Source organism: Ascidiella aspersa, chromosome 4 (genome assembly GCF_963924565.1).
Source record: "Ascidiella aspersa chromosome 4, kaAscAspe10.2, whole genome shotgun sequence".
Classification (NCBI taxonomy): Eukaryota; Metazoa; Chordata; class Ascidiacea; order Phlebobranchia; family Ascidiidae; genus Ascidiella; species Ascidiella aspersa.
Window position 1 is genome coordinate 8,432,967 of NC_139450.1, and position 27,892 is coordinate 8,460,858.

The following is a 27,892-nucleotide window of genomic DNA, read 5'->3' on the forward strand; positions in this document are numbered from 1 at the left end:
GACACCAAATGGCTCAAGGTTTAAGCAATCAACGAGACATGGCTCAAGCAATCAACAATGGCTCAAGCAATCAACGAGACATCTTTTATATAAGGCCTGTGTAAATACATTCCAATTCTAATCTTCAAGATCCTCTAAGTACTGCCATTTTACTGTCAAAATTATTGTGTTTTTTTAACATTCTGTGAAAAAGAATTACTTATATTCGAACAGATTAAAAAGACTTTCAGCTGAAGCAAGGTAAGATTATTCACACTGCGTATTTAATTCTTCAAAATAATAAAACATTTTATAATAGTGATATGGATAATAATCTAAACTGTATGTTTGTTCGGGTAGGTAGAGGGTATGTTTCCGTGTTGGAAAAGTTTAAGCGTCATGATAAGTTTGGTTTATTGATAAAGTAGCATAGTTATTTAATTTTTAGGTTGGATCCTTGTTGAAAGGGTACGGACCTCCAGCGAAGCATGGTAGAGGCAGTTGCGGGAAGCAAGTGAACTGGAAAGTTCCTGGTATCGTACATCCCTAGTCAAGACTTGTTTTAAACGTTTCATGGATCCTTGTTGAAAGGGTTCGGACCTCCAGCGAAGCATGGTAGAGGCAGTTGCGGGAAGCAAGTGAACTGGAAAGTTCCTGGTATCGAAATAAGCAATATGATAGACGAAGTTGCGGGAAGTAAGTGAACTGGAAAGTTCCTGGTATCGTACATCCCTAGTTAAGACTTGTTTTAAACGTTTCATGGATCCTTGTTGAAAGGGTTCGGACCTCCAGCGAAGCATGGTAGAGGCAGTTGCGGGAAGCAAGTGAACTGGAAAGTTCCTGGTATCGAAATAAGCAATATGATAGACGAAGTTGCGGGAAGTAAGTGAACTGGAAAGTTCCTGGTATCGTACATCCCTAGTTAAGACTTGTTTTAAACGTTTCATGGATCCTTGTTGAAAGGGTTCGGACCTCCAGCGAAGCATGGTAGAGGCAGTTGCGGGAAGCAAGTGAACTGGAAAGTTCCTGGTATCGTACATCCCTAGTCGAGACTTGTTTAAACGTTTCAGATCGCTTCACGGCTGTTGCCTTCTTTGATCCGAGCACTTCGATTGGAAATGCAAGAAACAGAAACGTGCTGCTGGTGTGCTTCTGAAAAGAGAATATGAAATTATTGCACCTTAAATTCAAATCGCCATTTAACATGAAGAGCTAACACTTTGCTTGACTAGGATTTAAAGTCATACTTAGGAACCTGCTATAACCTGATACACGCTTGTCTTTTTAAAGTAGCTTGAGCCTTTTTTGCTTGTATGTTTTTTGAGGCACAAAAACGAAACCACTGATAAAAATAATGTAGTTTGCGAGAACTTTCTAAAGCTATCACTTATCAAACTAAGTAGACTTAACTGCACATCTTTTCAAGGTCTCGCCCGAAATAATGTACATTTCAGTAAAATTTGGTTATTTAAGCCAATTGTAAAATATAATAAACGAAAACTTGCTCTTTGTTTTGGCGTTTTGTGTTTGCTATGCGCAATTTATCACTCAGCATGTAATGTCATAAACAGTCCAATCATCGTCCCTCGATATTCGGTACAAGAACGGGAGGTACCTGCCTAGACAGCTCTGATTAGTTTACGTGCATTTGTGGCGTAGCATATGCGGACAAGACTTCTGTTTTACCCAACAGAAATTTAGATTAATTATCTTGTCAAATAACTTAAAATGAAGATAGAGAACTGTTTGAACATCACCGCAAGTATAGCTGTGGAGGGGAGATTGTGTGGTTTCTTTTTTCGACTTATGGACCTTTAACAAACTGAAGCTTTGAATTTGCTTTTGTGAAGAAAAACGTTGAGTCGGTATATAAGGCTTCAGTTTGTGCATAAAGGCAACAGTCACACTGGCTTTTACTTTGCCAAATATTGCAGTTCGTGCAGTTTTATAAGAACAGTGACTCTTGTTTTTTTGTTTTTTTTCTTTAAACAATGTTTTGGAACATAATACTTGGTTTGCAAGTAATAAACTTTCCAACGTTTAGCTACGTGCATAGTAGTGGTAGTTAAAACTGAACTGAGTCGCAATAGAGTGATTTGAAAAATAACTTAAACAATTCAAGTCGTTTGACACAAACAGAAACGTCGTTATTTACTACTAAGTCTTAAGTAATTGATATTGGTAAAATTATTACTAGCAATATTAGCATCACAAATGTTAAACCTAATTTATAACAAGCCAGCTTATAAGTAGAATGTTAGGATCTTATTGTCATTGGTTAAATAATAATTAAAGTCATGTCGACTATAAAGTTATGCAATAACAATCCTGGACCTGGTGTTATTCTAACCCCAATAACGCTGTGCTATTGTTGGTTTGCCCAGAGATGTGCTATTTTGTCAATTTATTGTCGCTCTAACTAACCGTGGACATTTTACAGATTGATATACATCTAATATTTTTGGGCTCCAGTCGAAATATACCAATTTTAAATAAAGTCAGCATGTCCAACGCTAAGATTGCGTTGTCGGTAATTTTAACTGTATTTCTTTCATGTACCGTATGTCTTTGCTCCGCTGGCGATCAAGGCGATTACGATGTTTGTGTTTCAGTGCGCCAACGAGATTCGCCGAGGGTAAATAAAATTAATGATACCTCGCAAGAAAATCGTCCTGGTAAGTGAAGTATATGTGTATGTGTTGGGTGTTATGTTAGTGAATAATTCCATGTTAGTGATTAATTCAATACAATTACAACAACTACCTACAGAATACTTTTAATTTACTTTAAAAAGCGTCTAATCATGCGTTTGAATCGTTATTTGGCTTTTAACTTTGATTTGGACTTTAAAAGCATTATATCTATTCGAGTCGTGGTTTTGTAATAAACAACTGAATTCTTCCAGGTATAATGGGTCCTAGGGGCTTCAAGGGCGATGTTGGACCTCCAGGAGAATGCGTTTGCGATCAGCTGAGACTTGCTGAAATGCAAACCGAGATAGATCGCTTGAAAGGTTAGTGGCATTAGTTATGAAATTTATAATTTCGCATAATATCTTAAATTTAAGGCAGTGTTCGATATTATAAAAAGCACTCGTTATTAAGTCTGCATGCACACGCACATAGACACACGCACACGCACACGCACACGCACACGCACACGCACACGCACACGCACACGCACACGCACACGCACACGCACACGCACACGCACACGCACACGCACACGCACACGCACACATACATACAACACACACACACTAACACGTACAGTCACATACAAGCACGGGAACACACAATAAGACCTAAAAAGCATAGTATTAAGACCAACGAAATAATGCAGCCAAACACGCAGTAATATCCAGTACAGCATACGATTAAAATCGTTTGAATAAGACCCAAAGTTTGTCGGAATAACGCCGAAATTCATCGGAATAACGCCTAAATTTCTCGTAGTAGGTCCTAAATTCATCGGAATAAAGCCCAAATTCATCGGAATAAGTCCTAAATTCATGAGAAGAAGGCCTAAATGGTCAAAAATAACGCTCGAACCTGTGGGTAATAGGTATGGGACGATCGGGGGCCATCGGTCTAGCATCGGCCGTTTTGGTGACTACGTTTGGACGCCCTAGTCTGACCGGCGCTGTCAGGGCGCCGCTGTTATGGCACCGGATTTTTGGTCCTGTTTGGGGTTATTTGTGGGTAATGGCTGGGGTTGGAAAATGGGTTAGTGTTAATATTTTCTTGGGAGTTAGTGATGTACTTTAGGGGTGGGGTTTGAGTTTAGTTAAGTGTTGTTTAGGCCTGATTCTTACCTTTTAGGTCTTATTCAGAAGGATTAAGGACTTATTCCGATTTAGACGGTACTAATACCATTACGTATTAGTCCTGTTTTGGCCTTATTCAGAATTGTGTTTTATTCTGACGCTGGTGTTGTTCTCATATCGCTCTTATGGCTGAAGTCCACAAGCACAGCACGCACGTCCGACGCACGCACGCATATGTGCACATTCACGCATATGTGCACAGTCGTGTACCACTCTTTCTTCTTGTTCCTCATTAAGACTATACTGTCATCCTAAAAAAAATTAGGTGTTTTTTAATAGGTAATATCTAATTTATTTGTGTTTTCAGATTTCAACAACGAAATGAAACCGTCGCTGACTCTTTTAAGGTTTAATCAAAACCCAGGTAAGTCACCAACAATAAAAAAAGGAGCTATTTTAACAAAACACTTCCAGACAATTTTTCATGGACAGTAGGCTACAAAACGCACCCAGCAGAGGACGCTACTTGTTTGTGTATCTTTGGAATCAGAGATAAACGTAAAAAATATGGAGTTTGGTTTACCAGAAAAGGGTACTTAGCACTGCGGGCAGAATGGTTTGCACAAAATTTCAGGCCATAAAACCAATCTTGTTAAAAATAGGCCTATACTTGGCTTTCAATGTGATAATTCTAAAGAGTTTTTTTTTGTGGCAGTGATTTGTTTTTCCGACCCCATAACAAAACAAATAACGACGCTTGGCAACTTAAACAGCAACCGCATGTTTTGCTCATTACAGGTTATCAGAGGCCAAACTTCTTTTATTAAAAAATCAAATATAATCAAATATATTTTTAAAGAATAAATGTTTTATTAAACATTTGTAAAAAAATATTGTTAAGTATTATTTAATTCATGGTGAAAACATATCGTTATAGCGTAAAGCTTCCTGTAAAATTCGATTGACACCATGATCAGTGTTCCCTCTAAAAAAATTTTCTACTGCGCAAATATTTTTTGTAGTGCGCAAGAATATTTTTGTGGTGCGCAAGAATATTTTAAGGCTGCGTTGGCAGGGGTCGCGGCAGATCAAGGTCTTTTGTTTTGGGGGCGAGGCTTGAAACTTTTAAAGGTGACATCACAAAGCGTGACGACATGAAACAACGATATGGCAAACAATGCGGTCGCGCGAAAAATATCCGAATATTTGGATTAAACTGACAAAATGTTTAATTTTACAAATATAATACGTGATGCCTTTCGCGCACAATCAAGAATCACCAACTATCCGCTCATTTGCATTTATCCAGATGATTTTGTCAATTTGTGAAGGCGCCATTATTGACCCCACAGCTGTATCTACACCTAAATCGTGTAAAAACTGTAATTGTGTTAAAAAATGTCCTGAAAATAAATTTCGGTTTCATGACCCCGAATTATTGTCAAACACTTCGCTGCTATGTTCGGCTCTATTCTAAACTCATTTTTTTTCTTGATTTTTCTGAGTATACAGCATGGATGATAAAAAATGATTAGACAAGGTAATTTATTACGTCACAATCGTCAATGCGAATTTGAGTTATTAACTTGCTTTAAGCTACAAACATCAATAAAAAAATAGCCAATGCGAAATGCGCAAACTTTGTGGCAAAAAAGTGAAGATTTTTGGTTTTAGTTTGAGAATGATTTAAGTGTGCAAAAGAAAATTTTACTGCGCAATTTGTCTGGTGTGGCTGCGCAATTGCGCAGTTGCGCACCTTAGAGGGAACACTGACCATGATTGAATTTGTTGTAGCCTTTTAACTTGTGCAAATCTTAGTTTGCAAAATATTTTGATACAGTCTATCACCAGAATATTCCTAATAAATTCGTTAATTACCAGACATGGATAATATTATTTGTATAGAAGATGCGGCGCCAAGTTTCATTACAGTTTACATGTAAGTTAGTACACCTACTTGTATCTCTTTTTTAGAGACGGAGTTCTATTTTGTGACCCATTCTCCCTGGTCTAAACTTTTGTTCGTCAGCTCTGCAGTCCACTTAAACAAAAACAGCCTTAATATCTAGTAACCTAACACCGTATCGTTAATGCTGTTCATTCTAGAAACTTGTTACGTTGGGATAAAGAGCGGCCAAGTGCCCGATTCTGCTCTCACATCATCGTCTTCGCACGCCAACACTCTTTCACATGGGGCGCAATTTGCTCGGCTCGACAACCCACACACTAGCGCGACTAACCAAGGCGCATGGGTCGCTGGCAAAGGTAACAGAGAAAGATACCTAATCGACTTATTCATCTCACTAACTTGATTACATAACACAAAACTATAGAGTGTTCAAAGTCCAACGCAAAAAAAGTTTTTTTCAGATAAAAGTATAATTGCTAACCTTAACTGAATGTCAATAATTTGGTGTTAAATCGATCCTATATTACTCTTGTTTTTAGGCTTTTTAACTCGTTTTCCGCCATGGGCCACTATGCCTATTCAGATTACTCTGTGAATCTCAGTAAACACAAATTAAGGGGTATATTTGCAGAGCAACATTTTTTCACCTTATCGCCGTTCAGCACCAAACGTTACATTTTTTAAACAAATACTGTGGGTTCCCATAGGTCACTATATTGACCTCCCAGTTGAGAAGCCCTGATCTAACAAGTACCACTACGCCAACCTAATATCTCCTATCGGCCCGATCCGATAATATCAGACATTTCTAGCTCGCTTGACCTAACGATAGACTATTATACGGAACACTGACACTGGACGCTTTATTATAAATTTCAACAATTAAATCGAAAATGTTTTTTAGTTAATTTGTAGGTTTCATAGATCTAAAAATTTGATCATACGTCAACTAATCGTGTCTTAACAAGTAACGTAAATGGCCGGCAAAGGTTATGCAAAATACATTGGCCTACTATTTCTGATCAACAATATACTGAATATGGAACCCAGTTAGTGCCAGTTACGTCCGATTGAAATTTAAAAAACTCCAGCCAAAATCACACAAAATTGTGGTGTTTGGTTTCTTTTTTAGCCAATGTTTAATGCGCGTTTTGCAATTGTTTTAACGCAGGCCAAGTTGGGGAATGGATTCAGGTCGATTTGGGAACACCAACCACAATCACTGCAATTGTAACACAAGGACGCCAGGCGTATGACCAATGGATTACTTCGTTCAGGATATCGTACGGCGACAGCATCAACAGTCTAAGCTTTGTGCAGAACGAACAAGGAACAGATAAAGTACACCAGATTTTAAAAAACTGAGAAATTTTATATATATATGCATCAAGTTAAGGATACGTTTACCTCTTACCGTTAGATCTAAATCATAGGGTCTTGAACTATTTTAGCCGCGAACCTCTAAACAAATAATTTGGTTAGCGTTTACCAGGGTTGGTATGCAATTTTACAGATGGAGTCATAATAAAAACAAATAGACCTAAGAAAACCTGTTTTTTTTTTTAAATGTGAAACTGAAATAAAGTCTAAACACGTAGCTTTAGGATAATGTACCAAAGGTCACAACACTGACGCAACCAAACTTGCTCAAATAGACGAAATTTAGCCTTCATTATTTTAATATACACCAAAGATTAAAAGCTGTCGGTTTATATATCTAATACAGACTGCCATTCACACCAACTAATAAATTACGAAATATTATTTAGATTTTCAAGGGTAACGAAGATCGAGTGAGCTACAAGGTCAACTTATTCGTGCCCAAAATAACGGCAAGATACTTTCGCTTGTACGTTGTAGCCTACCACGGCTACGCCAGTCTGAGGATGGAACTCTTGAGTTGCTAAGAAAATCTATAGAGTAATCAAATGAATTCATTATAATTGCTTCGCATTTGTATAATCCGTAAATCCTGTATATATGTTGTGTTTCGCATTTGTATAATTCGCTAATCCGGTATGTTCTGCATAGTTATGAGGTTTGTACGCAAACACTGTACAAAAACTCCACAGGTACTCGAATAGGGTTTTCAAAATAAATAATATTCCGCGTATATGTAGAAAATGATGTTGGCCCATCGGTTTGGGTTTGGACTATTATCAATTAATCACAATTGCACTTATCAATACGCAAAGTGGTGACGAGCAATAAATAAAGAAGGCCATCCGTTTGAGACCGTCCCATACCCTCTACCCATGGGCGCCCGCAGGGGGGGGCAAGGGGGGGCACTTGCCTCCCCCTGGAATTTCAAAATGTGATTATTAGTATTATTTGTAAGTGTAATATGTATATTACTTATGAAGGTTAAAAATAATATACACTATCCATTGCCCCCAGTGGCGTATCCAGTGGGGGGCGGGAGTTCTTACCACCCCTTTTTGTAAGTGATATTATCGTTTTTGGTTCGTTTTTGTCATGGTTTAGCAAACTGTTCGAAGCGGCGTGCTTTTTAAGTAATTGGGTAACGCGTCTTGATCTAAAGCGAAGCCAAAATCGAGCGCAAAACGCCGTTTTTCGTTTTTAGTTTGGTCGACCGTAAACGCTGGATAGTTTTTCTCTTTCGTTATTTGTTTAGGTCAGTGGTTCTCGAACATTTTTCTTTCGTGGCCCATTTACCTTGCAAAAAAATTCTGTGGCCCAATAGAATTTTTATAAAAGAAAAAACTTTTAAATAGGTTTAGAACAAAACACACCAGAACATATTTCAAAACAGTTTATTTAATCAACCGTGCATTAGTGAGATACTTGCGGCTAAACAATAAATTTACATTTCTTTTTAATTCCTCCCAAACCATTATTCCTTTAAAATGAAATATAATGACGCAAATGAAACTAAATCTAGCTTTTCAAATTGGTCTGTGGCCCACCTCAAATGTTCTTATGGCCCCCACTGGTTGAGAAGCGCTGGTTTAGATTGACTGATTAGTGATTAGCAAGTATTCGACAATTGACAACGCTAAGTCAAACCTTATTCATTTTTTTCTCGCTAAATAACGTTATACGCAGTATGTTTCTCGCTGTTCGGTCTCTGCGCTAATATCCGATGTTGGTGTAACATCGACATTTGTTTAAATGAAGCAGATTCTTAAAAGGAGGTATAATGGTGACTGTCGTGCGCGTTTTAAAGTATAAATTTTTAAGTAATGATAGTTAACGCAAAATTATGCTCTTTATGCATACTCTAAGACCACGTGCTAAGTGTGCAATGGACACGACTTATTTCCCCTCAACCACAGCTTGTAATTTAGCTGTAGATGTTGCGCCAATCGTGGCATAATAACACCCAATCAAAACGATCTTCGTTTAGTATTGCACGTGGTGAAAGGCTTGCTTGTAATTTAGCGCTTGTTCCGTTCATGGAACTTGAAAACTGTGCTGCTGATAGTCGAAATATGTTTCTACCACAATTAAACACACATATTTTAAGGTCTTGGTTTGTTTTTTTGCCTAAAGTTAACGATTGTACACCGTGATTTCGCAGCTGGCGCCTGACAAGATTGTCGACGACGCACGTACTCGCTTTTGCTGGACGTATTTGGTGTTTCTGGGTTTTTTCTATCACGTCTTGCAATCACCATTCTATGACGTCATACTTTCACTGTTTTAATGACGTCTTTATTCAGTAACATCAGGCGAAAAATAGGGGAATTCCCTAAGTTGAAAATTCAGGATCCCTTTTTAAATTTCTGGTTACGCCCCTGTTGCCCCCCCCTGGAAAAATTTTCTGCGGGCGCCCCTGTATTTGTGGTGTACACTGCCTCCACAATTTTTCATTTTCAATCTGCGGCGGTAATATGTTGTTTTGTAAAAGCAATAAGTTTATTTACTAAGAGAAGCCTCTTTTTAAAAGGCAAGTCGCACGCGCTTAGTTTCCCTGAGACAAGCCACTTCGCACAATGAATGTTGCACGCGCTGGACAAAAAAAGCATATATAATAAAATTACCCACTTCTTAAAGGCAACTATTAGGTTTTCACAGGCCTTCTGGAAACATTGATTCGGTATAACCCAAAAGATACATGTAATTCTGCGTTAAACTCTTGCCATATCGAAGAATTGTGAAAATCGGCGACTGACATTTTGATTCTAGTCACTAAAAAGAACTTTTGTGTTCAAAAAACAGGTTATAAAGACAGTGCTTTTAACTGTAAAGTTACAAATTCATTGCAAAATGCGACGATTTACAAAGGTAAAGAACAAAAACAGGTTAAAAATAACATTTCTATGATATTAACTACATAAAAAATTGATTCCATTGTCGGTTGACAAAATAGCAAAAATAATACATTCCAGGGAAAAATTAAACATAACAGAAACGATTACGTTAACTAGAATAGTAGACTTAAAACCTCAATTATTTTTTCGTAAATTCAAAAAACAGGTATACAATACTGCTCATTTATACAAATTGCTTCACGTGAACAAGTAAATATTTTCAGTTAAGTAAAAAATAGAAATAGAACAGCTTTAAACATTTCAAATCTAGCCAATTCACGTGACATAGTGTTTCTTATTAATTTAATTTAAGCTTATTTATAGTAATGTCCTATGTTTTGTTCGCCGAAAAAGAGCTTTATTACGAAAGAAAAGCTTTATTATGAACACTGAGTTAGAATATAAATCTCGTTGTCTACATTTCCTCTGCCCCATTTTTTATGTGAAAATGGACACCCAAAAACGGTATTTAGCATATTTAGTAAGTGAACAATCTGCTGTTATTTAAACGGTTGGTAGGCTACCCTTAAATCTAAGCTAAGGGTCGTCAGACATTTGCAGTACAACCCTGGGGGCAGGCGCGGATCAAGGATTTCAGTTTGGGGAGGGCCATGAAATTTTTTCAGATATGACGTCACAAAACTATACCATTGCGTGACGTCATAATTCAGGTAAAAATAACATCGGCTGGCCGAATAAACTAACTCCTGCAAAATAACGCGAAAAACAGACCTTTTGAAAGCACGAAAAAGTAATAAGGTTAGCCTCTACAGTGGGCCGGTTTCCTAGTTTGACCCGGTAGGAAGAATATCGCTGAAAGACGCTACCATGTCTATTGTCTACACATCTTGCTTTTTCCCGAAAAGGCGAGAGCAACCGCACATGCTTCCGAAAAAGCGCCAAGGTCACGTCGCAATAAAACCATAGCGTTGTCTGCTGCGGTCAGCTGTGGTTCTTTCATGACACTTCTTTCAATTTTTAAGTTATTGTAGTTGCTTTTGCCAAATAAGATTGCTGAAATGAGCAAAACTCTATGCAGAGTTAATCCTAACATTGGATAGGTTATTCAAATCCTTACACAAGGGTCGGCAACCTTTGTGTAGTAGTCGCGGGCTAAAACCAAACTCAGAAAGGTCTCTGCGGACCGCACAACATATGTTAAATGAGATTTTGTGTTATTACAACTTTATAACAATTGTGAATCAGGTGGGCCTCGGATTTTTTGCACTTTAAAAACGTGTTTATAATTACTTTTAAGGAGGCAGTAAAGTCTTGGCGCAAATTCGCTAAAAAAGCGTATACTTGGTTTAAAATTCGAGTCCACACGTCGCCACCCCCCTACTACTATTAAAAAAGTGTAATAAAACTATTTTGAGAAAACGCGATAAATTTTATAGTTAATCTATTTTATTGTTTGTTAACCATTTGGGGCAGACCTGGCGAGCGAAGATAGCGAGCGCGATTTTTTTGGTATACCGGTATTTCTTTTAAATTTCTTGTTTTTGTTACATTTAAAAAAAAATGGTTAAAAAATATTTGTCGATTATGTTTGAATACGTTTTTCGTTTGTCCGCGACGCACTTGGCAGCTTTCCACGGCGCAACAGTAAAGAAGCGCTGATCTAGTTCAAAAAGAGCATCAAAACGTAAATACACTGGATGTATAAAGATCATTAGCGCGAAGCGCGAAAATTTTTTGCATTTACACACTTAAAATAGTCAAAAGGTATTTAAAATGGACTCGTGTCTAATTTGTCAAAGAGGCGGCGGGACGGATGAAGTATATTGGCAGGCTGGTTCTGATACAGATTTGCATTAACAACAAAAAAGCTTTTAATTGTACTTGGATATACGTTAGCTATTAGATAGTCGAGGTCAGCGTACGGTCACTTAAGCCGTCTCTACAAATCTGAAAAACGCCGCTTTGCGCGAGTGCGCGAAACGAACTTTACCATTTTTTTGAAATATTCATTATATGGCGCCATAAGCTCCTACACCACTACAAAGCTTAAAAATATGTCTTATTTTGGCGAAAATAGGCCATACTACCTAGGGAACCGCGAAAATAAGCTGCCTATTAAGTAAAAAAAATATACATATTTTTTAGTTTGGGGGGGCCATGGCCATGTCGCCCCCCCCCCCCCTAGATCCGCCCCTGCCTGGGGGTGTTTACACTGTTCGGCATTTCCGTGATACAAAAGTAGCTGTACGAGTTCCTGGAATTTCGGCAGAACATCTTACAGTATTATTTCCGCGAGAAAAAATAGAGGGACAGTTCAATTAAAGCAAATTGCACGGTGGTATTTGCACAATTAATTGCCGCAGCAGTGCTGGTCCATGCAGAAAGCGTTGTGTCAAATTTACGAGCAAAAATAGCACTATGGTTAAGCGTAATAAAAATGGACATATTTAAAAAAATATCAAAAAAAAAAAATTGCGTTAAAAAGTCGGGTTTATTACTAGTGTTACCTGGAATAATTGGTTGTTTGCCATTTTGCTTTTATTAACTACTAAGGGTTAGCAAACGATCTTAGATTGTATTTCAATTTTGTTACGCTGGTTTTGCAATAAGATGCTTCGATATCTGGTACTAATTGGACTTTTTCTGCAATGTTTCGGGAAGCGAAGTAAGTTAGTTACCATGTTGTGCTATATTTTGAGTTACGTGTTATAAATTGGGATACAATGACAATGGACAAACAGGCTCGTTTATGTATAGAAATATGGATTCGTTTTTTTTGGCATTATAGTCGAGGTCGTAATCGAACAGGTTTTAAATATTAATTCATTAAGCACCAACTATTATCGGCTGATTTTAGGAAAACTTTTGTAATTTGGAATACGTGTTTAATATATCTTGATGTAATAAAAACTCAAAACAAATTTTACCTATCTTGTTTTCATGAGCTTTGACATTCTTACTACGTCCAACTAAAACTTCCAACCATTATGCTTCAATGAGGAAGTTATTAAATGCCCGTAAAAAAAAGAAAATCATGTTGTTGTTTTGCAGTCGGCTGCGAGACAACCTTTTCGCAGCTTCAAGGCGACAAAAGTCAAATGAGGAGCGTTCTGTGTCCCAAGCACTGCAAGCCACCCGGAAGAGTTTGCGGGACGGGACATTACACTGAGGATAGCGAGATATGCCTCGCTGCAATCCACAGCGGCAAGTTACCAGGTGGGCATAAGCATCATATGTCAGTAGTAATTCTCGGGGTTTTGTATTAATTGGAAAAAAGCGGTGTTGTAACCGAAGTCATTTGTTTAAAAGACTTTAAAATCAAGTTATTTGTCAAATCAAGTTATTTGCCCGAAAAAACTTGCCTAAAAGGCCCAAAGTGCTTATCGACTTGGTCGGTCGCGTTTTGCCTCTTGAGAAATACTAAACCACAGCAAAACTATTCTCTAAGCCGACTATACTTACTTTTTCCATATATTCAGATGCTACAGGTGGAGCTGTTGGAATATTAACCGGCGGCCCTCACACCTTTCGAGGAACACAGAGCCACGGAGTTACAAGTCTGAGCTGCTCGTCCGATGCAGTACACTCCTATTCGTTTGCCAGTAGGTGGCATTCAGGGTCAAATGAGACCACATTTCCCTAAAAAATTGTATTTTGGTCTATTCAAATAAATCACCAATCTCAATTATGTTTTCAGTATGTCCAACATTTGGCCCGCCAACGCAAATAATGTGGCCCTCGACCTAAACTGTGAACACGAGGCAATTCCTCATATTTTTTTTCATTTTGTTTACTATTTCAACTATACTTACATAAAAAGCAGTTTTTCACGATTTGCGCAGATCTTGCTCCTCCATCAAGTGTAAATTGCAAAATATCTTAGTTATGTGCGTAATTAACAGTCGTTGCGGCTGTGATAATAAGATGCACAGTTAAAACGGCCCGAAGAGACCCCTCTGATTTGGTTTTGGTCAGACTACAAAAATGTTGCCCACCCCTTCCTTTGCCCATTTGAGTAAAATAGTTTAGACCAAAGCGTCTACTCTATAGTGTCTCATCGAACCCCCGAAAATTAAAATTTTGTAACTTAACGATAAAATAGTGTTTTTTGGCTTTGTGCAAAATAATAACATTTTTGTAATGTAGTTTTTGTTTATGAAAGTAACACCTATACAAGCTAAAACTTTACCAAACTAATCGAAACACGTGATGTTTTTGTTGGTACCTATTATGACGTCACGTTAAGATGTACCTTTGTGACGTAATCTGCTAAAAAAAGTCATGCCACCTCCCCAAACAAAAATCTTGTAACCGCCCCTGATTGCACAATATTCGGCTTAAGCTTAAAGGTCTTAATTATTGCACCCTATATTTCATGAAAAAGCTCCTTTCATTAGGTAGATGTATTTCTAATTTTGGTATTAACGGATCTAATCAATTTGCCAAGACTAAAGGTATGTCAGATAACATCGGATCGGAGCCGATACCCGATGCCAACTGAGTGGCGTTATCGGTACTCGTCCAATATTAGGGTGGTATCTAACAAATTAACACAAGAATTTTAGCCAATAATTGCAATCCAACGTGAGGATTTAATATAAAAAGGTAAATTTATCAAGAAATAGTAGGCTAAGTTAGCAAGTGGAAGAAACTAAACTTCTCAACGCTAAATCAAATTATGACCTATAAACGTGGCTAAATGTATTTTTAACGTTTTAGTTTCACTAATTTTGCTGAGTAATGCCGTCATTTAGCCACATTTATGATCGCGTTTCCAAAATTTAGGATATCGATATCGGAATAAAATAAATATCGTACATCCCTAGTCAAGACTTGTTTAAACGTTTCAGATCGCTTCACGGCTGTTGCCTTCTTTGATCCGAGCACTTCGACTGGGAAATGCAAGAAACAGAAACGTGCTGCTGGTGTGCCTCTGAAAAGAAAATATGATATTATTTCGCCTTAAATCAGATCACAATTAAACATGAAGCTAGGATTTTTTTAGAATTACCTTGTTTAATGAGCATTTTATTTTGCTTGTACGTTTTTGTGGTACAAAAGCGAAACCACTGATAAAAAAATTGCAGTTTGCAAATAACTTTGTAAAACTATCACATCTAAAACTGAGAAGGGCTCGGCAGAAATAATGTGCATTTTAGTAAAATTGGGTTATTTAAGCCAATTGTAAAATGTAATAAATCTTATCTTGCTATTTGTTTTGGGGTTTTGTGTTTGCTATGCGCAATATATCACTTAGCATGTAACGCGTTCACTAATTTTATCAATTTAACATTTATTTTGAATGCCATTTTTGTGACTAGGATTTGACTCGACTTGGCAATGTTTTGGACTGGGACGACTTGTTATTTATTTAAAATAATTTGACTTGAACTTGAGTTAGTTTTCAAATGCGTTTTGCACTATGGCTTGACCGGGACTAAACAAGGTCATTGTGTAAATGGTTACATCACTAGGGTCTTGTTCCAGGTTAAGAACTAATGCACTAAACGCAATATAAGCCATGCCTATTTTGTAATAAACAGTCCCATCATCGTGCCTCAATATGCCGTGCAACGGCGGAAGTACCTAACGATTGACAGCTCTTGAGAAGTTTAGGTGCATATGTGCCAAAGCATATGGGGGCAAGACTTGTAACATACCTAAGAACCCATCTGTACCTCTAGAAAGTACACACGTTTTGTAAGACTTTGAAAAAATTACCGTTGTTTACATACTTTGTATACAGCTTTCAGAATATAGTGGAATGCTGTTCACTCGCACTACAAAACCAAATAAATGCATCGATGTTTATTTAAATTTTAAATGATATTAGTTTGGAAGTTAATCGATAGTTCTCACATGACAGTTTAAAAGAAGAATCTCTGAATGTGTTCGTCAAAATCTTCCGAAAATCTTTTATGTTGGTTCGATAACTTTTTTTGTGTATATCGCCACAACGGGAAACTAATATATTATTACTGTCGCAAAATATTGACAGCTATTCCCCAAGTAAACTTTTAAGATTATGTTGTGGTGCACTTAGAAACGTTCGAACAAAACAGTTTAAGGCACAGTTAACATTGCAGACACATTTGAAGCCACACGGATTATCAGATTTATAGAGGTCGCAAAGATACAAACTACTTTGGTGTGCGGGCCTTTATATACGACCTGTATATAGTTTTAAAATGTGACACCGAAAAGTCTGCAAACACTCTAATCGCAATGTATTACAAAGTAGCCCGTGACCTATTCCACTTTACGCATGCTTTCACCTGTAGTATCTGGGTCATTTGAGATGTTTTATTGAGTATTTCAGACGCTTATTTGAGTTGTGTATTCTTCATTGAGTTGTGTAATTTTCAAAAATGTTGTGATTAATGATTGCATGCCTTGTACCGCGAAACATCCGTTGTCCTGCTGTCGCTTGGAACCTGGTCGTTTTAAAAAATCTTATTGTTCGCCACAATCGTGTTTTGAGAAGTCGACACTCGTGTTATGAGAATATCCTGTGTTTATAGCACTGTGTATTTGTAGAAACTGTGACTCAAAACTTTTGTTCATGAATAGCTAGCGTTATTTTTGCCTAAATAAGGATAAAATTTTTACTTCTTGTAAGAGAGAATGTTTAGAAAGAAGGCAATAAGCCGACGCCCGTATCACGTATTTATTATTAAGTATTATAACAATTGCTACGTAATAATTCTCTTCTCCGTAGAAATCTCTCTTACTGAATTTTGTGTATAAAACAGAGTGAGTACGAAGCAGAAGATGAACAATTCAATTTGAATAAGTTTCTACCTTGAACAAGTGAAGTTAATTCACGAGGCAAAAAAATACTTTAATGAGGCTCATAATTAACCGACTTGCTTCACACCCAAGTGCAATTCAGATAAATTATTCTGTCAACCAACTTAAAATGGAGACAGAAAACGGATTCAAAATAATCTCAAGTACCTGAAGAGGGGAGATTTTGTGGTTTCTCTTTTCGACTCATGTTTTTCAACAAACTGAAGCTTTGAATACTGGTGCCTGCCGGTCTCGAACGATAATTAATCTGTTTTTCTGACCTACCTCGTGATGTCGCCATTTTAATCTTGTATTGAGTGGCCCGCGAAACTTCCATGTTATTGCGATGGGTTCCGGGCGACGCATTTTGGCGACATTCGGGCGTTGCGTAACAACTAGTTTTAGAATGTGTATATTAACCAGTGCTCGGACGTCTAAACGTCAGTAGATTTGGGAAGCGGGCCTTTGTGGTTTAGAGGGCAGAACGTTTGTGTTATGCTATCGTCTGTAAGTAATTTTTCTTCAAGTATTATAAGCGTTGGTGTGGTGTTATACAACTTTCTCCTCTAATACATTTGGTTGCTTGGGTTAATTGTGTGGTCTGTAGTATAAACTCTTAGTATCAAGGTAATTTAATACCCGGATTTTAAGAACTCACTTACGGTTTAGATAGGGGTTTAATTGTTTTCTAATAATTACCTTAGAGAGCAGTAACACGTTTGGTGCCCTGTGTTTGTGGTTTCAATTTGCTTTCTGTGATAGATTTTCGGGTAGTTAATTACGTTTTATTGTGGTTTGATTGGTTGCATTTTGTTTTAAGAGAGAGTGCCTTGTTTGGTGGTTTTGTGGAGTGTGCATTTGGTGTTTGCGCTTGACAAAATTGATAACAGTCTCTACCTTTTTGCGAAAGTATAATAATGGAGAAATTAACGTCTGTTTTGTCGTCTTTAAACAAGCCGGTCGCATCGAACGAGGATTCTAGCGTGTCGATTCAGGACCGCAAGAATCAGGCGCAAAATTATATTGCTGAAATTGAACGTCTAAATCTTGAATTGGACTCGTTGCGGCAGCACAGGGTTGGACACTGTGTGGCCTTAGAGAAATCTCGCGATATGGCGAAAGGCATTAACAAGCAATTATGAATTGATCAGAAGGCGCACAAATTAACTTCTAATGCGAAAGAGGCTGAAACTAAGGCCTTGCAAAAGTTATTCAAGGACGATTCGGCAGTGAAATCTTCTACCTTGGTTGCGTTGGCATCGAGGCCGGTGTCAAATGATGTGGAAAAGGTAAAACACGTGTCGATAGAAAGTCCAGCGCCCCCGTATGTTTCGAGTTTATATCCGGAATTAGGCGATAAACAAAGCAATGTTCCGGGCGAATTTTCGGCTGAATCGGTAAAGCCAGTGTTGGTAGAAACAGCTGCAACAGCCTAATTTTAATCTTTGGACCCCGCCAGCCAGTGCGCACTCGACGACCGGCACTTCTAGTCCACTAAAATCGCGCATTTCGCCAGGATTGGTAGACGCAATTGCTAGACTCAGGCGCGGTCCATTGGTATGGACAGAGCGGTTCCCCAACAGCTAAAGTTTGATAATTCGACAAAAAAACGCGTGGATCTGGCCCAATTAATGCGCGCCTCCCTAGGAAAGGAACTGCAATGGCTTGTGTTAAATGTTCGACAGTTAAATCAATTAGGTTTGAACTGAAAATTTATTGACAACGCTTATGACGACATTCGATTTACACTCTTCTTTACAGTCGTTTTTGCAAGCTTTACTTTTGAACGTAAATATGACCAGCGAACAAAAACTTCGACTTTGCAAGAGCATGTTATGGCAACGTTTAAAAAATCTCACTTGGCGCTTATCAATCATTTGCGGACCTTTTTGGAATCGTGGAACATCCATAAGAAGGGTAACACCATGAACGTCAAAACTGACGTGATGCTTTCTGCATGCTACAAGCACCTGCTGAAGGACTAGAGGCAGTCGCTAATTATTTTCTTATCGTTTGGTTGCTCGCGTTTATTTCTGCTTTTTTCCTTTTTTTGCTTTCCATTTATTGTACGAGCGTTCAGTGTCATTCACCTTGACGAAGGCGGCCTGTATAGGTTGCCAAAACGTTGGTTAACAATTACAATTACCAGCAGGGCTGTTTTTGATTTGTGTTTGCGGACCTTGTTGAAGAACATTCGTTATGGCACTGCCGTCATAAATCCAGTGCAGGAAATTACAACAGCTTTCGCTCAGAAAGGAATTTTATTAGATGACTTAGCGAGCGACAGCCCGTATTTGCGTTTGGTTGAGGAGGTGTTGTTAAAGAAGTTACCTACAAGTGTTGCTTGCAAATTGAAGGCGAACCGTGGAAAAATATGCAGAAAATATTACATCGTTTTTTTACTTATCTACTGCTCGTTCCAGTGGTTCGGACCATCATTAAAACACTAAAATATTGCGCTTCTTGTTGGCAAACCCCAAAAAAATGGTTGTGGTAATATGATTTTGTGTACAAAACTTCGTCTAAAAAGTTCTGCATTGTGCATTGGGAAATGGTCGATTTATTACAGTTGTTTACTTTTCTAGGTTAAAATGTTCTTCTTAGCTGTTCCATTGGTCCTTTGATCATTATTTGATCCTATTTCTAGATTTTGAGGGTAGCAGACCGACTCTGTTGCCCTGCTTTGTTTTTAACCGACTCTGTTGCCCTGCTTAGAACAACCTTAATAGGGCACCTGTGATTTATTGTCAAATGAACGGAGTTTAAGGAGCAGTCAAAGCTTATGGAGTTCCGATAGAAACATTGCATCGCTACAAGAAGAATTTGACTTCAGAAAAATCACGAATATTGACCGTGCAGATAAGCATTTAAGCCGTGTTCTAGGTCTTAGCTATTTTTTTTCTAAAAATGACATGTTTTGCGCTTTCCTGTATTGCATTGTGTTTCATCGTATCCCTAAAAATTATTATTTTTGCAGATATGTTGTCCTGAAGAATACAAATTTTGAAATAATAAATCTGAGTTGCAATTTCTGCAAGAAATTTAAAAAATAACATTTCTGCATTTTGTGCATGTTTCCATGCGTTTTATTTTATTCTTGAAAATACATTTTATTGTGCCGCTATTTGTACAACATTAGTTGAGAAGTTTAGCAATACTCAGCGCAGTGTTTTTAGATGCAGCCATGCTCTGTTCCATTAGGTCTTGTGGGTGGGACGAATGGACAAAAAGTGATGTTATTTTATTTAGAAATAACTTAGAAGGATATGTCTGATTTGAATTATATTTCCTTGTATATTTTCCTACCCGGTAAACTATAGCTGTAAGTAAAAAAAAATAACCGCGAGTGTTTTTGAGATATAGGTAGAAAAATATCACCGAAAAAACATTTCCGTTCCATAAGTCCCATACATCCCCTACACGGCCACCAATTAGGTATATATTGTGTAGAACAGGGTTGGGTGGGCAATTATTTTTTACCGCGGGCCGCATGAGAAACCTAAATGTTGGGGCGGGTGAAAAATAGAATATCTAATACACGCAATATGACGTCAAACTCTGACGCTATAAAACAAATAAGCTAATAAACTTTTATTACGTTTAGAGTTGTGCGAAAATGTGCAATTTGAGTCGAATTTAAAGAAATAGCGACAAGACGTCGTGCGAAGCGCCTACTTTTTTAACGTTAACTAGAATTTTTATTTAGAGGTTCACGTAACGCATAGAGCACAGATAAACAATGTGCATTGCTTGATATATTTTCGATAATTAAATTGTTGGGCGCGTTGACCTAAAAGTTAATGTTAAAATACTTAAAAATTTCGCACAAATAAGTTACAATGGTTTTATGCTTTTTGAGGCTTTAGGTTACCTATGTTGCAAAAATATATAAATCGGGAGAAACACAAAGCATGGAATTAAGCCAAGTAAGTTGGCAAAATTGATTCGGTACTTAGAAAACGGTCGGTATTTCTTTCATATTAAAAAAAAACTTAATATATTATACCGAAGCGCAAAAAAATATATAAATATTTGGCTAAGTTTGTTAAATTTTCGTTTAGGAGAGTGCCACAGTGCAGAGGACGTTTTTTGTTTGCAAATGCAAAAAAAATGGCGCGAAACATACGAGAAAGACAGAAGAAATTCGTTTAAAGCCGTAAAAAAATTTCCATTTTACTATTAAAAACAAGCTCACCGCGGGTCGGATTAAATTGGTTGGCGGGCCGCGGGCCGTATGTTGTCCAGGTCTGGTATAGCAGATGTTATTCCAAACTAAATTGTGGAGCATAAACAGAAAAACATGCAGAAAGTAAGCCATGTCACCACCGGGACTAACAATGTATGATAACACTTCATCGGACCCCTGCCCGGTAACAAATGTTAGTATTGGCAAGCCTCCGCTACGAGTGTGGTCGCGAAGCCGAACCAATATAAACAGATCTGGGCCTGAAAATCTCGTGAAAAGAACTTGACCCCTTTCAATTTTTATTCCTAACTCTTTTTAAATAATTGCAAAAACACCAAATACGCGGATATTGTTAAATACCTCAGCAATCGATAAATACTGTTTGTCAAACTATCAGAACAGCTCTTTTGGTTATGAAGGCTGTGCTTACCATTTGGACGCCTGGGCCAGATTCAAACAATTAGATTTATTTCAGCTTTCTAAAATTAGATTAAGGTTAGAATTAGATAAGTTCCCGCTAAATGCAACAATGGGAGAGTTTTTTTTATGTAACAAGATCCTAATATAGATGTGGCCTGAGAATCAGTGCGAAGCCCAGTTTGCCAAAGCTACATTCGTGTTTCATAGGTGTCCTGCTCCAGTAGGTGAACTACGAGGAAAATCGTACTCAAATCCAGTCTGCTTCGCAAGGGTCTTTGTACAAATAGGAGGGGCCTTTCATCACTAGCCTGTAGAAGCCATATCGTATCATTTCAGCAGGCTGTTTAAATTACTTGGTAAAATACATATTAGTGTTATGCTGATTTTAGAAATAGTATGAAACTCTTTGCACGAAAAACTGTGTAGTTTTAATCAGAGCTTTGGATCCAGAGCACGGAGCCGTGCATTTTTAACGGAGCTGGATCTGGAGCCGGAGCTCTATGTGAAATTTAAATGGAGCTGGAGAAGGAGCTGGAGCCACACAGTCAGAACGGTGTTTAAATTTGAACAAAAAAACGGTCTATGTACGTTTAAAATCTAAACGTTTAAACACCTAATACACCTTGGTGTTCAATTTTAATCTTAGTGTTTAAATTATAAACACCTGAACGATTTTATGCTAAACACCTGATGTTTTGACGTTTTTAACAACGATTTTGTGTATATTTTAAGCATAATTGACGATTTTAAACATGTTGACGATTAAACACTTGATATTTCAGCACGTCAATTATTACACATGTATAATACGATACATTCATGTAAAAGTAAAGTTATAGCTGAAGCCATTTATGTTGGTGTGATGAGATGTTGTCGAGGGGTATTGGTATTTTAAAGCACTGGTCAGTTGTTTTATGTACGATTTCGTCTATCGATTTCGTCAAATATTTAACTACTAGACGAAATACCCGGTGTTGCTCAGGTTAAATAAAATATTTAGCAGTTATTTTAACTGGTTAAAAATGAATTACACGACAATAATCATCATAATGTACGAAGTATACCTGAAGTTTGTCTGATTTGACAAAATGAAACAATCCATCATACTGTGGGCTCTTTATCACTATTGCATATTACGTTGCTTCTGCTGGCCTCATGTTATACCCAATGATTATGGAAGATAAATGTGGTAATCAGAATATACCCAAAAGGTAATGTTACGGATAGCGTACGAACTTCGTAAGAGGCTTAAATAATACAAAAATATTTTTGAAATGTCATAGCAATTTCGCTTATGCCTAAACATTTGCACTACGTGTCACTAAATCGAAATTTCCAATCATGTGATGATTGTAATGTCTTTCAAATCATGTCATATCTTGTGTCTAATAAAAGGTTAACCTATAATGCTTCCCCACAATCAGAGTAACATCCCACACCCTGCGTGAAAGCGGCATTAATCTAATGGCGTGTTTAATTGTGTGACTTATCTGCGTGGCTCTAAAGATTTAATTCTTAGTTTCCGTCAACTCCCATTATTTTTGCATTTGGTTAAAACAGTGTAAAAAATGAAAAATTAACGTTTAAAAATCAGTTTTGTGTCTGAAATAGGCAACTAAAGGAAAGGCGCGAACGCGCTCTCACAAATCAATCACTAATCACGTGTTACCAGCATTGTATAACCTTTTTCCTGAAGCCGCATGTTATAGCCGATAATTAAAAAAAATATATTTAACTTCAAACCAAATCGCAACGATGTGTGTTTTTCAAAATGGTGCTACTAAACAGACAACCTTGGCTAAACACGTCTCGCATATTTTACGTAACGAAAACCCGTGACATATGTCGATCAAAAATTACTAACAAACGTAAAAAAGTCGTAGCAGCAATTGTTCAAATTGCGAGAAATTCAAGCAAATACGTAATCCCGGTAGGTAGCATACCTGATTCAAGATCCAGCGAAAAAAAATCTCGTTTGAAAAGTAAATTTGCTTAGGGTTCAAACCGCTGCAATAAATGCGATATTTTGCAAACTCAGTCCAAATGTTGTGTAGTTTATACTCGGTTAGTGTTGCTGTACGTTGTCTGTGAAGTGTCCTAATGCCTTATAAAAGAATGCTACGGAAAACGCTGCAATAAACGCAATGTTTTGCGAACTCCATTTACGTGGTTAAACAAACTGCAAAAAGCTATTCAACATAAAGTAGAAATTTTGTCACATAAAATTTAATTTTTACCAAGGCAATGTACTTGACTTGATTTTTACGGTCACGCAGGTTATTTCCCTATAAATGTTTGGAAACGTTTTACCCTTATACGTCAAGAGGTTTTGCGAGAAGTCGCACGCACGTCCTTTGGAGTTAACATGCAAACAAAGTACAATGTTGCTTGATGTTTTTGAAATGGTATGACTAAATGCGTCCAACGTCAGACAAACCCTTAACCCAGCGCTTCTCAACCGGTGCGCCGCGGCGCACTGGTGCGCCATGGAAGGTTGTCATGTGCGCCCCGAGCAAAAAGAAAAAATAGTTAAAAGATTTTCTATTAAGCTAAGCTCATTGATTTCACAGTCCTCTTAAGTAGAAAACACAATTAAACCTACAATATCTAAATCAGATGATCTATAAATATTATAGTACCGGTACTAAGACCACCGACATAATAACGTTAAATTCGCAGTAATAATCACGACAGAATAATATCTAAAATAGTCTAGATAAGATGTAAACATGTCGAATTAAGCCCAAATTAATCGAAATAAGACTTAAATGGACAAAATTACGCCCAAGACTGTAGGGAAAGGGTATGGGATGATTGGGGGGAACCTGTTTGGCATTGGCCGTTTCTTGTCGACATTTGGGCGACGTTATTTTGGCCCCGGATTTTTTTGCTTAGCAATTGGTTTGGCGTCAAAAGTATTCGGGGAGTAGTTCGTGATAGTTATGGATGGTGTTTGGGTTGCATAGGCCGTATTTTGGCCATAAGGTCTGATTCCGGATTAAGTATTAGTCCCATTTGCGCCTTATTGCTAACTGTCTATTATTCCGTCATTGATGTTGTTCTTATTTTGGTCTCACTCAGGACTGGAGTCTTTTAAAGATATGCAACTTTAAACCTATATATTAAAAAATTGCAAGCAATTTAAGAGAAATGCAGCTACACCTCAAAAGTTTCGCGCTCGTTTCGCTCGCTAAGTGCGCCGCCATGTTTTCAAATGTCTCGCGCCCCCAACTGAAAAAGGTTAAGAAACACTGCCTTAACCCGTTGAAAATATAAATTGCTTACTGTTCAAACTGCGAAGACAAACGCGATATTTTGCGAACTCTGCCTAAATTTTGTATTTATTAAGAAAAATATACTTTATTATTTTTTAATTTCCAGGCAGGAAATAACGCTTGAAAAAAGTTTTGCTCGGATACGTTAAATATCAGCTTGGCTGTACGACTGTTGCGCAGAACAAGGATTCTTTTTTCCAACAAAGTAAAGATTGTCATGCTGCATGCAACAGAAAAGGCACAATTAATTTTTGAAGGAGACCCTTCTTTACGTACAATACTGAAACTGTGCTTTTTTAAAGGCAAATCCCGTTATACAGAATGTGGCTATTTACGAGTCAAATTGCACCTTAAGAGAGCGCGCTGGGGGAAAGGCCTCTTGCAGTAGCAACTCAACTTTGCTTTTTCTTAATAGAGGGGGGTCACACCCTCGACTAAAAAAAATTTGTTCTGCCATCTAGCGGCAAACATGTATTACAATAGGGTTTGTTGGACCTTGCACCAGGTGTCTCACCTTGTAGCTATTAACTTAACTGTACGACTGTTGCACAGAACAAGGATTCGTTTTTCCAACAAAGTAAAGATTGTCATGCTGCGAGCAACAAAAAAGGCACAATTAATTTTTGAAGGAGACCCTTCTTTACGTACAATACTGAAACTGTGCTCTTTTAAAGGCAAATCCCGTTATACAGAATGTGGCTATTTACGAGTCAAATTGCACCTTAAGTGAGCGCACTGGGGGAAAGGCCTCTTGCAGTAGCAACTCAACTTTGCTTTTACTTAATAGAGGGGGGTCACACCCTCGACTGGCCATAGTCACCCCCCACGTGTATGTTACCATCTAGCGGCAAACTTATTGGGGGCGCTTAGCTGGTTCAGAAAAAGTAATAAATATTATGCTGACCTACCCACAGCGATCGCAATCTTAAAGTGACTATAATTTGGATGCTTTTTTTCGTTTTTTTTTTACGTACAATAGTGAAAGAGCGCCGAAAAGTCTTTCAGCTAGGCAACGTGAATGGATAGGCCATATTTTAGAATTTGATTTTGACATACAGCATGTAAAAGGTTGTGACAATGTGATCGCCGATTATTTCAGTACGGAAGGCTGTAAAATCTCATCTGAAAATGAAAAAGCACTTTTGCATTTCGCTAGAACGCAATTTCCTTCAGCTCTGTCCCTAGATCGTTTGTATGAATTACAGAAATCATCTTTTTGTGACTGTGGGAAACTACTTGCGAAAAGCACCATGTAAAACAAGGCCGACTAGCTAAATTTCACAATGGTTCACTAATAATGTTCGATGTTCCTGGTTCATTAGATCTTGTTCTCTCGCCAAATGTGGAATCGCAAAATTATGTTTTCAAATCTTATCATGACTACACTCACCATAGTGCACGTGTAACCTGGAATGCGCTTCGTTATATCTATTATGGTCCAAAATTACGCAAAAATATCTTAAGTTGGTCGGCAGAGTGTTCAGTTTGCATCAAAAATCGCCCTCAGCGTTTGGAGCAGGTCGCTTTGCAGCCGTTTCAGTAGCCAAATGGGCGCATTCGCACTTGCCATATGGATGTGTTTTCGCTACAGGCCTAAAATACACAACCGAGTTATCACAATCTATTAACTATGATCGATCGCGAATCGACTTTTGTTGTGTTAGCTCCCTTGTTACATGAAACCGCTGAGCATACGATTGATGCCTTTAGAAAATATTGGATCGCTTATTTTGGTTCACCGGAAGTCCTTGTAACTGACAATGGGCCAAATTTCAAGTCTGTGGCGTTTCATACCTTTTGCACAGAACATAATATCGATCATAGATACAGTACACCATATAATCCACGTTGTCAAGGAAAAATTGAGCGCTTTCATCGGTCTTTGCGTGATCTAGTTTCGACCCAGCCAGCTCCCGAGGATTGGCTTCGAAACCTCGCATGGCTACAGTTTGCATTAAACTCCATGTGGCGAGAGCACATGGATTCTTCACCTTTCAAAGCTTTAGTGGGCATGACTTCAAGAACTCCTGTAAATGTAACTGCGCCCTTAGTGTCTGGATTTGCTCCTGAAAGTTTTGTTTCAAAGCCTGGAATTTTACATAGTCAATTACCGTCTCTCGTAGAACAGTGCGAACAGTGCGAACAGTGCGAACAGTTCCGTCAAAATGGAAAGACGCTACGCACGCTTGTTTGCCCGTGCGCTCTAGGACAAATAAAATCTCTTCTCTGCTGGAAGGGCCATTTGAAATTGTTCGCTTGACGAGGACTAACGTGACTGTTGAATTGTCTAAAGGGGAGTTCACAAGCAGCCTCGCGATCAGTCGTTTCCTGTTACATTATCTGTTGAAGAGTAGAAAAATTTAAATTCAGATGTTCGGCTGTCTAACAATAAAAACGCTTGTGTGATCGACTTTACTAACCTATAATGTTCGAAAAGTCCATTGAGTTTCTGAAAGTCCATTGAGTTAATATGAATGTTTTGCTCGAAAATGTTGTTTTGGGCAAATGGTCATGAAAAAATATGGTTTGGAATGCTTGAATTAATGATCCAGTAATATTGTTGTTGTTTTGCGAATGTTTCTGTAAATAAGGTGATCGCTATATTTTGTCCGAGTGGAGATTTCTTTGATAAAACGTGTATCAGTCGTTGATTAAGACAGTAATTGGTTGTTCGAGTGTTCGAAATCTTGCGTTTGCTTGTCATGGTATGCAGAGTGTTTTTGACATTCTGTTTTGTTTGTTTCTTTCGGTTGGTGAGCGGTACTGCGAGTTGTGTTAACTAATCGCGGTGACATATGATTCTACAATAAAATAGGGTTGAACTGATTCTTCCTGCAATAAAAATATAGTCGGATAACGACGGAGGGGTGGAATTTCCTTAAAATTCAGTGTCGCGCGCTATTTTTTTTTTGTATATTCTAGTGGTAGGGCCAAATGCCTCACTAATGTGTATCTGGGGAGAGGAGAGACCCCTTTGGTGCTAGTGTCGCGTGCAAATTCACGTTCTTGAGTTAAGATGCGGTAGGGCAGGAAGCCTCACATGTGATAAAATAAGAGATGTAATATTCCTCTTAGAAATTAAGTGTCGAAGATGATGACGGGTCTAAAACTTTAATGTGTGACACTCGCCCGGCGAGTTCGCTAACGTGAAAGCTGTATACTTGATTATTTTCTAAAAATAAAATTAAGTGTTAAACAGGTTTTGGTATACCTAAACGTTTTTGCATTAAGACTGATCATCTTATGTTGCAGCGTTTTCTAGATCTAGGGTTCATCGGATTGCGAACGTCCTTTGAAAGGATAAACCTAAGCACTAAAAAATAATAATAAAAC

At 37.9% G+C, this 27,892-nt stretch overlaps 2 protein-coding genes across 2 annotated transcripts; both read left to right on the plus strand.

Annotated features, from left to right (window-relative positions):
• The first annotated feature begins 2,430 nt into the window (after window positions 1–2,430).
• LOC146146986 (lactadherin-like) lies at window positions 2,431–8,452 on the plus strand. Its single transcript, XM_083388306.1, has 6 exons — window positions 2,431–2,654; window positions 2,885–2,992; window positions 4,113–4,169; window positions 5,852–6,010; window positions 6,826–6,995; window positions 7,424–8,452. The coding sequence occupies exons 1-6, from the start codon at window positions 2,483–2,485 to the stop codon at window positions 7,559–7,561; spliced, it is 804 nt and encodes a 267-aa protein (XP_083244432.1). The 5' UTR covers window positions 2,431–2,482; the 3' UTR covers window positions 7,562–8,452.
• Window positions 8,453–12,438: 3,986 nt separating this feature from the next.
• LOC146146987 (clotting factor C-like) lies at window positions 12,439–14,886 on the plus strand. The gene is made up of 4 exons (XM_083388619.1): window positions 12,439–12,554; window positions 12,941–13,105; window positions 13,369–13,491; window positions 14,740–14,886. The coding sequence occupies exons 1-4, from the start codon at window positions 12,500–12,502 to the stop codon at window positions 14,853–14,855; spliced, it is 459 nt and encodes a 152-aa protein (XP_083244745.1). The 5' UTR covers window positions 12,439–12,499; the 3' UTR covers window positions 14,856–14,886.
• The last annotated feature ends 13,006 nt before the right edge of the window (window positions 14,887–27,892 follow it).

What these genes read in the sequence shown, in the direction of transcription:
- LOC146146986 (XM_083388306.1), top strand. Translation starts at nt 2,483, where the DNA reads ATGTCCAACGCTAAGATTGCGTTGTCGGTAATTTTAACTGTATTTCTT. An exon ending in CTCGCAAGAAAATCGTCCTG is followed by an intron (nt 2,655 to 2,884) that starts GTAAGTGAAGTA and finishes GAATTCTTCCAG; the next exon opens with GTATAATGGGTCCTAGGGGC. An exon ending in CGCATGGGTCGCTGGCAAAG is followed by an intron (nt 6,011 to 6,825) that starts GTAACAGAGAAA and finishes GTTTTAACGCAG; the next exon opens with GCCAAGTTGGGGAATGGATT.
- LOC146146987 (XM_083388619.1), top strand. Translation starts at nt 12,500, where the DNA reads ATGCTTCGATATCTGGTACTAATTGGACTTTTTCTGCAATGTTTCGGG. An exon ending in GCAATGTTTCGGGAAGCGAA is followed by an intron (nt 12,555 to 12,940) that starts GTAAGTTAGTTA and finishes GTTGTTTTGCAG; the next exon opens with TCGGCTGCGAGACAACCTTT. An exon ending in CCACAGCGGCAAGTTACCAG is followed by an intron (nt 13,106 to 13,368) that starts GTGGGCATAAGC and finishes CCATATATTCAG; the next exon opens with ATGCTACAGGTGGAGCTGTT.